At 36.7% G+C, this 15,909-nt stretch overlaps 1 protein-coding gene across 9 annotated transcripts in view; it reads left to right on the top strand.

Annotated features, from left to right (window-relative positions):
- The window catches only part of RABGAP1L (RAB GTPase activating protein 1 like), a 775,464-nt gene that overhangs the window by 406,721 nt on the left and 352,834 nt on the right, over window positions 1-15,909 (top strand). For all 9 annotated transcript variants that reach the window (XM_023728046.1, XM_023728049.1, XM_004372833.3 and 6 more), the window contains one exon: window positions 12,879-12,992. In XM_023728046.1, coding sequence (XP_023583814.1) covers window positions 12,879-12,992 — 114 coding nt within the window. The remainder of the gene's footprint in view (window positions 1-12,878; window positions 12,993-15,909) is intronic.

Consider the following 15,909-nt stretch of genomic DNA (forward strand, 5'->3'; position numbering starts at 1 on the left):
CGACCCTATAGAACTGCCCCATAATTTCAGGCAATAATAATATCCACCATGAATTAAATACTATGTGTTAGGTTCTATGATTAACATACATATTTAATCTTAGAACAATTTGAAGTTAATATTAGCACCACCATATTGGTAGGGGGTAGAGGAGACAATGAGGAAAACAAAGCTTAGGGACATTAAGTAATTTGTTCAGGATTATATAGTTTTTAAGTGGCAGATCTGGCTTTTGATCTAGATCTGCTCCTGTAAAGATTACAGCCTGGGAAACTGTATGGGGCAGTTCTACTCTGTCATATAAGGTTGATATGAATCGGAATCCACTCGACAGCACACTCTACCCCCACAAGAAATTTTAAAATTTTATATGTGGCTTTCATATATTTCTGTGGGTCAGTATTGAGTCTAGATCAATAATGCAGCCACCCCACTCAGTCTAGCTTTGAAGTATGTTCTATAATCTAAGTTCAATACTCCCTACCCTCAAAGAGGGCCAGGTTTTGCTCAGTCTTTTCTTCTGAGTCTTGTCCTCCCCCCAACCCAGCTTGAAGAGGTATTTGATGTTTTACTGGACAGGTAGGGCACATTAAAGAAAATCAGTCAAGTTTGTCCCAATTGAAGATGAGGACAGATTGTCTTGTTGATGGGGTGGGGACACTAGGTTGGTGGGGCCCAGAGGCAATAGATTTTCTGAGGCAAAGGATTTTTCTGTGAATCAAGATAAAGTTTAGCAAAGTTCTGATTTTTTCCATGATAACTACTTCAATGGTTTTGGTTTTCTTTGAAATATCAAATTCTTCCAAGATAATTTTGCTCCTTATTTTTCAGTGCCCCTGTTTTGCTGGTACCCTAAGCACATGTTTAGTCACAGTATGTGGTTTACCTCCAGAGACCCGCAGACTCCTTGGTGAGTCTAATCCTGAGGGGTGGGATGGCAGACTCCCAATCCCTGAGCCTTGGGAGCTAAGCTTCTTCTGTGGTTGGTTGGTCACAGCCAAGAAGATAAAAGTTACTGATGAAAATTGCTTCAAAGAAAGTGGACTGAGTATCTTTTGTGTGTATATATGTCTGTCTGTATATTAAAGAAATTGCTGTTTAAATTGTTTTCAATGGAAATTTTTCTATTTTAAAGAATATAATATGGAAAAGAAGAAAAATTAAAATTTTCAATTAGTTTGCAATAAACTACTAAAGACTTGACTAACAGTTTGTTCAAAGGTACACCATTATAATCAGATACTGTAGTGTCTGCTAGTCACATTAAAAAAAAAAAAAAAAAAAAGCTTATATAGCAACCCTACAGGACAGAGTAGAACTGCCCGGTAGGGTTTCCAAGAAGCGGCTGGTGAATTTGAACTGTCGACCTTTCGGTTAGCTGCTGAGCTCTTAACCACTGCACCACTAGTTACTTAGTGTATAAAATTTCAACAAAAAACTTTAAACCCTTCGGTGACAGAAAAATAATTAAGAATGCTTAAGTGCAGGTGCTAGCATTTATTTCCTGATTTATGAAATTAATTTGTTAAAAATATGTAACCCATAAATTCTTGTTTTCCCTGAGTTGGCAGTTGTATATAAAGGTTGCTTGTCCCCAGTCCACCACACTCACCAAGCCTTTCCAATTGTCCTCTGGGGCAGCTGCCCCACTCATACTTCTCCACATCAGTATTTGCAATATAAATGCCAGAGAAATAAATCTTCTGATAACGCATAGCAAAGTACAAAAATCTCAGGTGTAAGTTTAGGTCATTATGCTAATTTTGAAGCCACTTTGTCCTGTGACCAGAAATGTTTTTCAAGATGTTAATTGATTCATCGTCTCTGGTATTTCATCAGAGGAGAGACAATGTTGATTAAGTAAACATTCTCAGCATCTTTGTCATTTATTCACGGAAAAGAATCTTTATCTGTTCCCTGCCTTCTTGTCTTTGGGGACCTAAGACCAGTCGGCTGTATCTTAATTTGATCTTATTTTCCAGGTCATCAATTCAGTTTTTCTGTGCCTCACAGACTTGGTATTCTCACTAATGATAGTGTCTGTCCATTGTTATCTAGATGTCCTCATTTTTCGTCTGTATTTTGTAGTTTAGACCAGATCTTTCTGATTCTATTCATAGCCGTATCTGTGGCTTTTAACCAACATTTGCTCTTAGTGAGTAAATTTAACACAGCTTGCTTGAGAAGTCAAATGTGACTGGTTTGTATTAAATATGGTACCTTTCTGACTAAAGTATTTAAAAGCATTTTAAACAAGAACAAAATGATGTGTGAAGAATACTGAGGGATTGCTTCTCCCATCACTGTGATATTAGCAATCTGGGTAGGGTTGCCAGATTTAGCAAATAAAAATACAGGATACCAAATTAAGTTTGAATTTCAGATAAAGACTGAGTAATTTTTTAGCGTAACTATGTCCCATCCAGTATTAAATCCCATGCAATTTAACTTCATGAAGCGTTTTAGCATAGACTGGATTGTAGGTAGATTTAAGCAAATTGCCCATTTTCTGTTTATCATGCTACATTGGTGTAAAGGCTTTTTTGATTCTCCTTTCCTACACATCAGAAAGTTATCATTAGAACTGAGCTGTGATGACTTGTTCCAAAGTTACCTCCAAGTCCCTAGCAAAGCAAGATTCTAAACAATGAGACCATCTGTTTCTTGTGGGTGAAAATGTGAGTCATGGCATTGGCTGTGGCAGTAGTCCTGTCAAATAACGTTCTGCCTTATGATGGCTTTTTTAACCCATTTCCCCATAGTGCCAGCTCACAGCATTTTACAGGGTAGATGTGAATGCCCAAGATAGGCAGATTTGCCCCAACCTAGCTTTCATTTGTAGTTCAGTGTGGGACATGACCCTCCCTTCACTTAAAGAGCCAGACAAACTCCTTTTCTTTATTCTCTGCCTTCCTGCTTTGCTTCACTTTTTTCTTCTTTCATAGAATCATTTATTCAACAAATGTTTGTTCAGCTCCCCCATGTATAGATTACTAGATATGTTACTATGAGTCTCCATCTCTAGTGGCCAGGAGCTTATGTTTCAGTTAGTGAAGCTGAGTTACATTTAAGCCAAGCACACTATGTATTAAATTTTTATAAGTTTATACAACTTGGTGTGATATGAGCCTAAAGGAAGATTTTATTTTCACCTTGGATCATAGGAAAGCATCACAGAAGAAGTATGATATGGGCCTTGATAAATGGATAGGATTTTAATAGGTGAAAATGTGGGAGGTTGGGCAGCCCAGGCAGAAGAAACTGCATAAAGACATTGGAGCTTCAAAGACTATCATAACTTTGCAGAATGGGGTGTAATCCAGATGGAATGGATTAAGGGGTTTTTTTTTTCCCCCATTTGAGGGTAATGGGTAGGACTATATTGCAGATGAATTTGAATGCTACAGGGAAGCAAAACAGTGCTTTAGATAGATTAACCTAAAAGTACTGTGCAAGATGACTGAAAGAGAAAATCTAAGGGAATGATGGTATGGAGGTCATTCCAGGCATGAAATGATAATATCCTGAACTGTGGTGGTCGTACCAGAAAGGGACAGGTGTCCTAACTGAGCCAAATAATTCTTGGTTTGTCTAAAGAGTAAAATTAGTTATTTTCATTTTGTGAACTACTTCCCACTCATACCTAATAAACATGCAACATTAGGAACAGTTATGTCTGTGTAACTTGGTGTCAACCATTGAAAACACTGAAAAAAATGAGACAGCTTTTATTTGTAGAACGAGGCCTAAATAAAAAAGCAAGGCCAGAGAAATACCTAGAAAGAAACTTCCTCACAGCCCCCATAGCCATGAATCACATCAAAGTACCTTTCACATATGGCAGCTTAACAAATGAGAAATAAGAGAGTTTTAATTTTACAATTTCTTAATTTGTAAGAATTACAGTAGTTGCATTTTCTTTCCCTTAACTAAAAATCCAGACTTTAAATATCCTCTCTAAGCTCCTTGAGTCTATTAGGAAAAAAAATACATAAAAATCTGTGGCCCACGTAGCACTTAAATCAGTAGCAAATACGTATGTTGATCATGGGGGTGTTTCAAAAGTGAGAAACTGCTTCTATCTCTGTACTTTTCTAGTGCCAGTGTAATAGAACCTAAATAAGTAGGGGTTGAAGAGCTAGAAAAAATCCTCTTTACATGACTATATTATAATCTTATCAAGTGGAATAGAAGATGTTACAATAGTTAAATCTCCTGTTTAATTTATAACTTCTAAAGGATCATAATATGAAAAAAGGAGGGTCTGTATCTTTCTTTGATTTAATATGGTGTAAAGAACAACAAAGAACCTAAGCCTATTAGGTACCATAATCAGAGATATGTTGAATAAGAAGGAATTTCCTGAGATTCTTGCATAACCTTGAGATAAGTGAACTACCCACCACCACCCAGCAGTTGCCCTCGAGTTGATTCTGACTCATGGAGACCTCATGTGTGCAGTGGCGTCACTAGGGGTTGGTGTCACCCAGTGCGGTAACTCATGGTGTCACTCCTCCAGGCTAATCACCACAATATTGTGGCTAAAATACCAGAAAATTTGACAAAATCAGAGACTATGAAAATACCAGTAGCAACAAAAACAACAGCACATGTTTGTAGCAGGTGCAGATGAAACTACGTGATTCAAAGCGTCATTGTAATTGGGTAAGAATGACAGCTCTGACCAGAGCACATTAGAAGGTTCAAAAAGTAAATTTAGCCTTGTAGGTACAGATTCATACATGTAAGCTGGGCTGATGAAAAAAATTTTTGTTGTTATAACTAAATACAGGAATATTTTTATAAAAAATAATTTCTGCTGGAACACTGCACAAAAATTTTATAGACAGGCATTTTGGTGTCACCCTGTCTGACAGTGTCACCCAATGCGGTCTTCACTCCCCTGGTGATGCCACTGCATGTGTGTTAGAGTAGAACTGTGCCCCATAGGGTTTTCAAGGCCTGATTTTTCAGAAGTAGATTTGTAGACCTCTGGGTAGACTCAAACCTCCAACCTTTTGATTAGCAGCCAAGCACATTAACCATTTGTATCAGCCAGGGACTAAACATACAAACTATGTGAAGGATATTTCAGATTTCTAGAACATCATATTTCATGTAATTTGCTTCTTGTGGATTTTGAGCATATTAATTATGTGATTCATCCCGTCATTTTTAAAGTAAAAAGACTGATTTTAAAATATGCAGCATTTGAATATATCTGTATTTTTTATTGTTTTTTTTTTTTTTTTTTTTTTTGTGGTGATGACATTTTCTTTGTTTGTCTTACTGTCTTGTGCTGAGTTCCTTTTGTTTTTCCTATAAAAGACCCATTTTTCCAAAGCATTATGCACAATTTTAATTAGAATATAATGACAGAATGATATTTCTTTTTTTTTTTAAATATAAAATGAGGTAAAATTCAGTGAGGAAAACCTCAAGCAGCTTTTCTCTGTTTCAAGATGGTGATCCATTTTTTTTCCTGTAGTTTATTTAATATCTATAATTATTTTCACATGTCATCTTTGGTATTAGAAATAAGGATATTTTGTTAATGCATTTTGCTGTGAAATTTTGGTTTGGAAGTTTATGACTCCTTGTCTTCATCTTTGATTTTGGTAAAAATCATTTCCTTTTGAGACTGCTCTTGCCGAATGAGGTTAGAAAATGATTTAAAACTCAAAGATGTAAAACTTGAGTCTCTCATTATGAGGAATAAGTGCTTATCAGGCCTGTTTCCTTTAATCTGATTTATTCAGCACACATTTACTAAGCACCAACTAAAGTCTCAGGCACCAGGTAAGCAGAGATAAATAAGATGTAATCCTGGTCCACCTGAAGGTGGCACAGCTGAGTGGAAGCCATAGCATCAATTAATCAAGGAAGGAAAAGGAAACAAAGACACCCAGAATAACTGTATGCCAGCTTGGAGATGGGAGTAGAAGTTGACTCTATTGTGATTGAGGAAGTATAGAAGGGCAACTAATTAGAAGGGAAATTTTGACTTGAGTTTTAGACTTGTTAAGTTTTAAATGTGAAATGACAGATCAGTTAGACCAGTAGTTCCCAAATAACAGTTGTAGACTTTTGCTACTGGCTGCAGAGATGCTTGTTAAAAATACAAATTTCCATGAAGCATTATAGACATTGTGGTAGATTAAATCTAGATGGAGTCTGGGAATGTGTGTTCTAAAATAGCTTCTCAGGTGATTCTGATAGTCAGATTTGGCATATACTTTCATAAACAAAAGAACTGTGAAGAGAGAGAAGATAGTTGATAGTTGAATTCGTAGGAGTGAATGCGATTTCCTAGGGAGAATATAGAGAGTGAACAAAGAGCAAGGCTCTGAGTAGAACAACACTATCATGTAAGGAGTAGACAGAGGAGAAGCCAGCAAAGAAACTAAAAAGAAATACATTGTGTTCAGGAACTAGAATCTATATTTACCTAAATCTTCTTAAGTCTTAGAATGGAATCCTTATTTCTGAATCCATAGCGAGAAAAAGCGTGTAGAATAAAATTCTTTAGACTGCTACTCATAATTTGACCTTTTCCCTGAACTCTTTCCAAGAAGAATTAATCAGGTTTTAAATGTGTCCTATCTCAAAAAGATTACACTTCACTTCACAAAATCTCTTGGAGAAACAAATTGACCCTCTTGAGTAGAGAAAAATCAACAAACATAGTGCAGTATCAGGAAGTTGTCGTATTAACCAGCATTTTCTTTTAAACCCATCATATTCTTACTAGGGGAGTCCTGGGGAGGTGCAAATAGTTAATGTGCTCAGCTGCTAACTAAAAAGTTGGAAGTTCAAATCCATTTAGAGGTGCTTCAGAAGAAAGGCCTTACAATCTACTTCTGAAAAAAAAATCAGCCATTGAAAACTCTATGGAGCACAGTTCTACTCTGACATACATGGGGTCGCGTTCAGTTGCAGTGGATTCGAGGGCAACTGTTTATACTTACTAGATGGAATTAGAGTATCAAAATGACCTTTATAATTGAGAGCTAAAACTATTATAGTCTCTCAGGAACAAATCTTTCTGTTCTTAGCCATTCCTATTTATTGTTTTTAGTGTTCTTGTGATCAGTGAATCTTCTACTCCTTTAACCAAAACCAAACCCATTGCCGTCAAGTCGATTCCTACTCATAGCAACCCTATAGGACAGAATATAACTGCCCCATAAGGTTCCAAGGAGCGGCTGGTGTATTTGAACTGTCAACAGAAGTTTTGCCGTTCCGCCCCCACCTCAGGACCTTTGCATATGTTTTCCCCTCTCCTTCTAATGCTCTTTTTCTGAATATTTGTAGCCTCACTTACATAGGCAAAACCACACTACCTAAAATATCAGCCCTCTCCTCACTATCTCTTTCTGCTGTTTTATTTTTCTTCGTAATACTTTTCATTAACCAAAATTATATACTTATTTGTTTAATGTCTTCCTCTCTTACTACTAGAATATAAGCTCTATACAGTCAGGGGCTTTGTCTTGCTAGTGATGGTATCTTCTACACCTAGAACAGTGCCTGACTCCTAGTAGGTACTCTGAAAGTATTTGTTGAATAATTGAATGAATTTGTACAGTATAGCAAATAGAAAGCCTAATTTATATATTCATTTTTGGTCATTCAGTTCAAGAAGATGTGATTGAGCTTAAAGAGTTTCAAAGAAAAGCAGCTAAAGTGACTGAAGGAATGGTAGAATGTTTCTAAATATATTAAAAATTATTCAGCCTGTAAAAAAAAAAAATGTCTTGGGCATGCACATAGTCAAAGTTAACGAAATTATGAAATGTAATGATTGGGTGAAAATAAGAGTGTTTACCAAATCTTGATTCTATCAGAGAATTCCTTAAAGTTTTTTTGGGAAAAGTGAAAGTTTTTTCGCCCCTGCCTCCCACAAAGTATAGTAAATATAGAGCTCTTTCTCCACATGTTTATCTAAAAAGAATTTAAAGGATGGTTTTGATAAAATCATAATTAATAATTTAAAAATAAGCAAAGTTAGATATACACCTAACTTTGGAAAATAACAGCATGGGGTTCAGCTATTGCACTTCATGCTAAGAGCTGCTACAGGGTTTCTCATCACCAACTGATAGGAGCTCCAGCTGTCAGGTGTCCCAGTCGAACCTTTGTTTTGGGACAGTGAGTGGTCAGCAACCCTAAGAATGAGGGTGGATCCAAGCATGACTAGAGGTGCATTTGGTAGCTGTGTTTAGCAGTAGCCTCAGATATTTGTCACCAAGTTTCTCTAACATAGCTCATGGACTCTCTGGAATATCCAGGCTAGGCCCAAAGGTTACAGTGCCTCCTGGTCTTTTATTGCCAAAGAAATGCTTTATTCTATTCAGATATTTCCCACTCCCATCCTGATACTCTTTTTCAAGAGCAAGATTGCACCATGAATATTGATGGGTTTATAAATGCACTTCTTCTTCTCCTCTCTTTAGTTCTCATTATTGTCACTTTCCCTGAAGAGATTTCTTTCTAGTTGAAGCCGGAATATGGTTTATGTATTTGACCTTTATGTGAGACTTTGATTCTTAGGCATTTGACACCATGAGTGTGCAGTGCCCAGTAAGCAGCTTGCTCACAATATTATTAGGGTGAGGATTATTTCTTCCATATTACGCTACTTATGTTAAGACTTCCCCTTGTATTCAAGGAATGAAGACTGGCAGTGATCCAACCTTTTTGTGTTACTGTTTCCAGCTCATGATTTTAGCAGCTCCGTTGAAACTAGAATGCACTCTTACACTTTCTCCTTTCATCTCTGTCTCTTTGGATTTTTGGCAAACATCAAGGTGAGCAAATCAGACCCACCACTGCAAACCCATCTGCTTTCAGGGACATGTAAGCAGACCGGTTTGTGATGTTTTACCATAGACTGAGCTCCAGCATGGAACTAAAGGAGGATCCCTGTGGAGTAAGAATAGAAGACATGTTCTAAGGTCAAATTTTTTCAAAGTTCTGAATCTTTTATCTGCTGATGGATTGTGGCTAGTGATGGTCTGCCTTGGTATTTTTAAGGCAGTAACAAATCAGCATGACACTTATAAAGTTGAAAAATCATGTGGTAGATGTAAAGTGAGAATGTAGTTTATACTTTGGATTTGACAATAGGGATTAATTAGAAAAGATACCATGGTTTTAAAAATATGGCAAATCAGGATACAGACAAGGTGATCATTTGTCAGGATACTGCTTTTATATTTCATCGGCTGCTAAGGTCACATGTGAAAACCGTCATCCTCACTAGAATGCCTTTCCAGTGTTGACAGCAGAGAAGTTGTTTCATAAAAACATAATAGGCTATGGCCATCCGAATCTGTCTACCTAATTCTTGTTGACACTTGAATGCTATGTTCATCTCTTTTTCACAACGAACAAATAAGTGATGATCTCTTGGAATTGGAATTAAGAGGATTACAAACAAGGCAGAACTGGAAGAACCGTTCCTGTAATACTCTTGAGAGCAGGTTGTAAATTGAACTCATTTTAAAATGATCAAAAGTTAATCGTGCTCCTTACTGTACCTCTTAGATTTGGTTTTAAACTGATCTTCAACAAGCTGAATTATATCTTCTGTTGGACCATGCATTTTATCACTCTGTAAATTGGTGTCCTTTTTTTTTTCAGGGTAAATTTAATCTTAAAGATTAAGGTTTAGAAATTAAAGAAAATTGAAGAGAATCTTTAAAAATTAGATTTATTTTCTATGTGGTGGTGTTGAGGGGGAGTGGTATGGAATTCAACTTTCAAATCTTTCTTCTGAACCTCTCACCACTACTCCCTGTTTCTGGTCTGAGTCAGTTTTTGTCTGTGGCCTAACATGACTCTCCCTCAGGCAGGAGAGGTGATGACCTCAAGGACCTTGCCTTCCAGTTACGTTGGTGGTGGTGGTGGCCCAGAAGGGAGGCATGCACTTGTGACAGTGGCTTTTATCCTCTCTATAACCATGACTTCGAACTTTTCTCTGATCCTCAGAAGCTAAATTCTAACGTAGTGATAGAAATTGTGGCTACTCTGCCAAATTTAACCCCTGTTGTCAAATCCACAGTATTTGGCAGCTCTACCCTATCATTCTCATTTTCCCTGTAGGTAGATTTATGTTCGTCATTCTTTACTGCATGGGCTATATGCAAAGTTGGGGCCAGAGTGTGTATTAGTTGACCAAAACCAACCCTACTGACACCTTGGTTTTGGTAGTCTAGCTCCCAGAACTATCAGAGAATAAATTTCTGTTGCTTTAAACCACTCAGTTTATGGTAATTTGTTATGGCAGACCTAGAAAACCCATATAGATTTTACATATATACCCTCTTGTGAATTTACTGTCATGTATCTTATGTGTCCTAAATTATCCTTGTTTTTATTAATCCAGTAGTAAAAAGCAAAAGTTAGCAACTATTTGGGTAAAGTGTTATTTTAATCAACTATTACTGTAGTTGAAAGAGAACCTTTCTATTGGAAAAAACCTGGGCAGTGAAAATTTTGATCTACCCAAGTCCCATACTTGGGCTCTGTACCAGACCAGATAAAACAAACATTTCATGATATTATCTCTTTATACATTACCTTTACACTTAACCCTGCTGTATACCCTCACCCTACCCCCAAATTTTCTTTATCATTAGGACTTGCCTTACTTTGACAAATATGAACTTTCTATGTATGCTTTTACTTAAGTTATGGTGATTTTTTTTTTAATTCCATTTTTATTCAGCTTCAGCATTCCATTCCTTTCCAAAACGAAACTAAATGCCGTTAAGTTGATTCCACTTGTAGCAACTCTATAGGACAGAATAGAGCCGCCCCATAGGGTTTCCAAGGCGGTAAATCTTTACAGGGAAACCCTGGTGGCGTACTGGTTAAGTGCTATGCCTGGTAACCAAAAGATCGGTGGTTTGAATCCACCAGGTGCCCCTTGGAAACTCTATGGGGCAGTTCCACTCTGTCCTATAGGGTCGCTATGAGTCGGAATTGACTTGACAGCAGATGTAATGCCACAGCTTTCTCCTGCAGAGCAGCTGATGGGTTCGAACCACCGACCTTTTGGTTAGTCAGCCCAGCGCTTAACCACTGTGCCACCAGGGTTCCTTTCCATTCCTTTAAGCCAGCAGAATTTCCTCTGGACTGATTTGCAATATGTTCAGTGTTTGCTAGCAAATTTGTAACTTTTCAGTTTGCTTCCTTTCTTTCTCTACACTTTATAAGGTCTAATTACCACCCAGCATGAAATAGCAGCTGAAATGGAAAAGGCAGCAAGAGAAGGCCCTGGCTTAATTTAGAGATAATCAGCTACCCGCTTCTTCTTGTGTATTTCTCAGCTAGAAAGAGAATGGGAAATAGCATTCATTAAAGTAACTCATATATTAAACTTTTTTTTTTCTTTCTTGATTTAAGACTAAAAGAAGGAATTTGTTTAAATCTTTATGGAAGGAAGACATTAAACAATCTTTTAATTTGCAATTAGTAGTCTTTGATGCTTCTTTGAATCGTACAAAATATTTTCATCATCAGGGTTGCTAGATGTAGTCCCATCCAGTTTTCTTGACATTTAAACAGATAAAACATTTCCAGGAATCAAATCAAATGACTGATTAATTGTTTCTTTTACATCTTAAAATTTTCTAAATTTTAAGCTTTTAGATCCTGAATCTGTCTGAAAAAAATAGATCTCGAGATTTATCTTTAAAGCACGTATAATCTTAATATAGTAGCTTGTGGGCCCCTTATTTTGTGGAGTGAGTGAATTGCATAATTAACCTACCAGAGGGAAAAATTTGGTAATATTTTTACTTTTTAAATTAGTATGGTCTCAGTTTTCACTTTTCAGGTTGTCAAAGATTAAAAAGCTAGATAATACGTGATATTGGAAGGATGTAGAGAAACACCTACTCTGCCATTGTTGGGAGTACGTATAGACACATCAACTCTGGAGGGAAAGTACCTTTGTCAAGAATGAAAATGTATATACCCTTTGACCTAGCAATTCTACCTCTAGGAATCTATTCTTGAACATATGCAAGATATATATTTAAGAATGTTCCTTATGGGATTATTTGTAACATAAATAGGAAAACGATTCCACAAAAATATATGATCACTAATAGGAGAATGTTAAATAAATTAAAGTATGTCCATATCCAGGTGTACCTCATTCTTTTTAATAGCTGCTATTAAAAGAATAGACCTGTTGCCATTGAGTCGATTCCAGCTCATAGCGACCCTATAGAAAAGAGTAGAACTGCCCCATGGGGTTTCCAAGGAGTGGCTGGTGGATTCAAACTGCCGGCCTTTTGGTGAGCAGCCAAGCTCTTAACCACTAGTTCAGCTACTCACCAAAACGTCGGCAGTTCGAATCCATCAGGTGCTCCTTGGAAACTCTATGGGGCAGTTCTACTCTGTCCATTAGGGTCCCTATGAGTAGGAATTGACTCAACGGCAACAGGTTTGGTTTTAGTTTATTAAAAAGAATGAAATACATTTACGTGTGTTGATAAGGAACATTCTATAAGTTATTTTACTAAGTGTTTCCAAAAGCAAAGAATAGAAATGTGTATATACAATTTCCCTTTCTCTTTCTGTTGCTCTCTTTTCCTCCCCTGCTTCCCCTCATCCACAGACCTACATGTAAATACACACACATACATTTAAAGCTAAACGGATGAAAGGATGCAACAGAAACTATTGAAAATACATGTGTTTGGAGAATGGGACTATGAGTCTGGGATGGAATGGGGATTTTTGAGGGAAGGGTATACTTTTCTGTGTTGTTTAGATTTCTTTTTTTAACCATGTATATACGTTATTTTTCATAATTAAAAAGAAATTTGAAATTAACGACTATCCTTTTATTTCCTTTTTAGGACTCAGCCCAGGAGAGTGTTATTACTCGAGATATTCATCGTACATTTCCTGCACATGATTACTTTAAAGATACTGGAGGAGATGGTCAGGAATCTCTCTACAAGATCTGCAAGGTAGGGCCCTCCACCTCGCTTTTTCTAACTTATTTTACAGGGTTCAGGACCCCATCTTAAAGATTTTTTAGACTTGTTCTGTCACCATTTTTTATTTGTACTGTACCATGTTCTCTGCTACACTTGCATTACCAGGTCTTGAAGAGTGAGTCCCGAAGGTGATCTTATGGCAGTGTGTCCCATACTTCCTCATGAGGGTGCAAGCACAGTGTGACCTCAGTTTGGCTTTGCTGCAAACAGGAAGGGAACAGAAGGTGCTCTCAGGGTACTGCAATAAAGGCTCAGAGGAGTCCCAGATGACTGCCCTTCTGACAAGATAATGTGGTATTTGTCTTGCCACCTTTGTTATTTTTTGACAATAAGCAAGAGAGAGAGCAAGAATCAGTGTGCCGCCCTATCTTGAATACTGGCAAGTTCTCTGATATTGTTGGTTTACTCTGATCTATGTCACATGATACATCTTTGTGCAGTTTTTATGTCCCATTTTGAAATTTTCCTTCTCCCTTGTTATTAGTAAGGCCTGGAAGAAAGCTGTTTTCCTGTGCTGTACTTGGAAACAAAAGATTCTGTCTCTGTCAGTGAAGAATAGCCACCAAGTTATTAATTTCTCAAGGTTATATAGGAAATAAAGAATGATTTTTTTTATCCTTATGTATAGTCAACTCATATTCTTATTGTCAATGCTAATTGAGGCCAAAGTCTCAAAGTTACAAAGTCCGTTAGACAAAGTTTTACCCTGTCTTAGTTACCTAGTATTGCTATAACCAAAATACCACAAGTGGGTGGCTTTAACAAACAGAAATTTATTCTCTCACAGTTTAGGAGGCTAGAAATCTAAATTCAGGGTGCCAGCTCTAGGCAAAGACTTTCTCTGTCAGCCCTGGGGGAAGGTCCTTGTCTCTTTTCAATATCTGTGGGCCCAACGTTGCTTGGATGTCTCTTGGCATCAGTCTCCCTCTGGGTCTAGGAGGTTCTCAGCACGGTGACCTCAGGTCCAAAAGACATGCTCCACTCCTAGCACTTCTTCCTTGATGGTAGTGAGGTCCCTCCCTCTCTGCTCACTTCTCTCTCCTTTTATCTCTTGTAAGATAAATGGTGATGCAGGCCACACCCCAGGGAAACTCCCCTTACATTGGATCAGAGCTGTGACCCGAGTAAGGGTGTTGCATCCCATGCTAATCCGGCCTGTTAACATAAAAACATAACCTAATACTCATTAATATAATCTAATCCTGCCTCATTTAACACATAGAGGTCAGGATTTATAACACATCGCAAAATGAAGGATAATTACATCAGATCACAAAATGGAGGATAACCACACAATACTGAGAATCATGGCCCAGCCAAGTTGACACATATTTTTAGGGGACACAGTTCAAGCCATGATACCCTTGAACTTCAGATTCCTTATGAAATGTGGATATACTCACATTGTCCTTATCTGCCATTCCAGTAGATGTTGTTAACAAATAGTAAACTACACAAAAATTTGGTAGTAATATGAGGAAAAGGCCAACTCCATGGCTAATTTGCAAATTAGGTAATCAGTTTCTGAATAATAAAACTTAGCCTTCTTAGTGAATAGCAAAGATTAGGTAGTAGACAGGCAGAAGTATACCTGCATATCCATTTCCTTTTATATTTGCTGAGTTAAAAAAAAAAGGAACTTATAAAAGCAAACGCCTACATATGTTAACCAAGTAGGGCTGATGTTCAATTCTGCAAATGGCACAGCTTTCATTAAAGTCCTTTTTACATGTTGGTGGTTTTGCCCTCTGCCCACTCCTTGTTTTTTTTTATCTAGTCATTTTGGAGGATTATAAATATATGCTGATCAGAAATACAATTTTATATGGATGTAACATTCAGAGCTAGTTGTACAGAAGTGGCATAAAATCCGAGAGCATACTGACTCTGGAAAGTGATACATCGTCTAATTTGAAAAATACCAAAACGATTAGACAACACACTAAAAAATATATAATATATTCATTGTATGCTTATAAAAGATAAAAATGATTATTGTACAAAAATTTTCTACCAGCTTTGAAATTCTACAAGGTCTGCCTTACATAAGGAATATATCAAAATTTATGTAGTTGCTAAGTTTTATTTACAAGGGTCTGGCTTATGGCATATGGAACAATATTTTACCCTCAGCATTTAATATAATTTCAGTCAATCAGTGACTTTCTCCTCCATTTTTCTCTAATTGATACTAGATATTTTGTTCATACAACTATGACAAAACAGATGTTTCTATGTGCCTCTAGTCTCTTTGGCTTATAATTTTGCTCCATTGTCATAAAAATGGTATTTGCCTCATTATATAATACTTAGAGGGGAAATATTTGAAGCATTACTAAAGACAAAGATAAAAGTTACATAGTTTGCACATTTAAGTAATTTGTATTCCTTGCTTTGGAATTTTTGATGCCGTTCATGTAGCCATACTAAATTATCAATATACATTTTGCAACATGACTAGGCAGTTTTAAAGCTCTTTCTGAGTGGAGAATATTATAAACATGTACATCAAAGAAACTTCATTATTTTCGAATAGCTTAAATTACACTAAATTATGTGAAAATGTTGAAAACAAACAAAGGAAAATCGTAAGATTATAAAAGATTTCAAAATTCAAGATAGCAAGTAAAAGTTAGGTTTGTAGTATTATAATAAAATATATAAATGTTTTTTGGAATATAAGTTTATGAAAAAATGAATGAAATATAAAATATATTACCTAAAAATAATTTCATAACCAAAAAACCCAAACCCATTGCCGACAAGTCAATTCTGACTTATAGCGACCTTATAGGACAGAGTAGAACTGCCCCATAGGGTTTCCAAGCAGGGGCAGGTGTATTTGAACTGCTGACCTTTCCGTTAGCAGCTGAGCTCTTAACCACTG

The sequence above is a fragment of the Trichechus manatus genome, unplaced genomic scaffold (genome assembly GCF_000243295.1).
Source record: "Trichechus manatus latirostris isolate Lorelei unplaced genomic scaffold, TriManLat1.0 scaffold00021, whole genome shotgun sequence".
Taxonomy (NCBI): domain Eukaryota; kingdom Metazoa; phylum Chordata; class Mammalia; order Sirenia; family Trichechidae; genus Trichechus; species Trichechus manatus.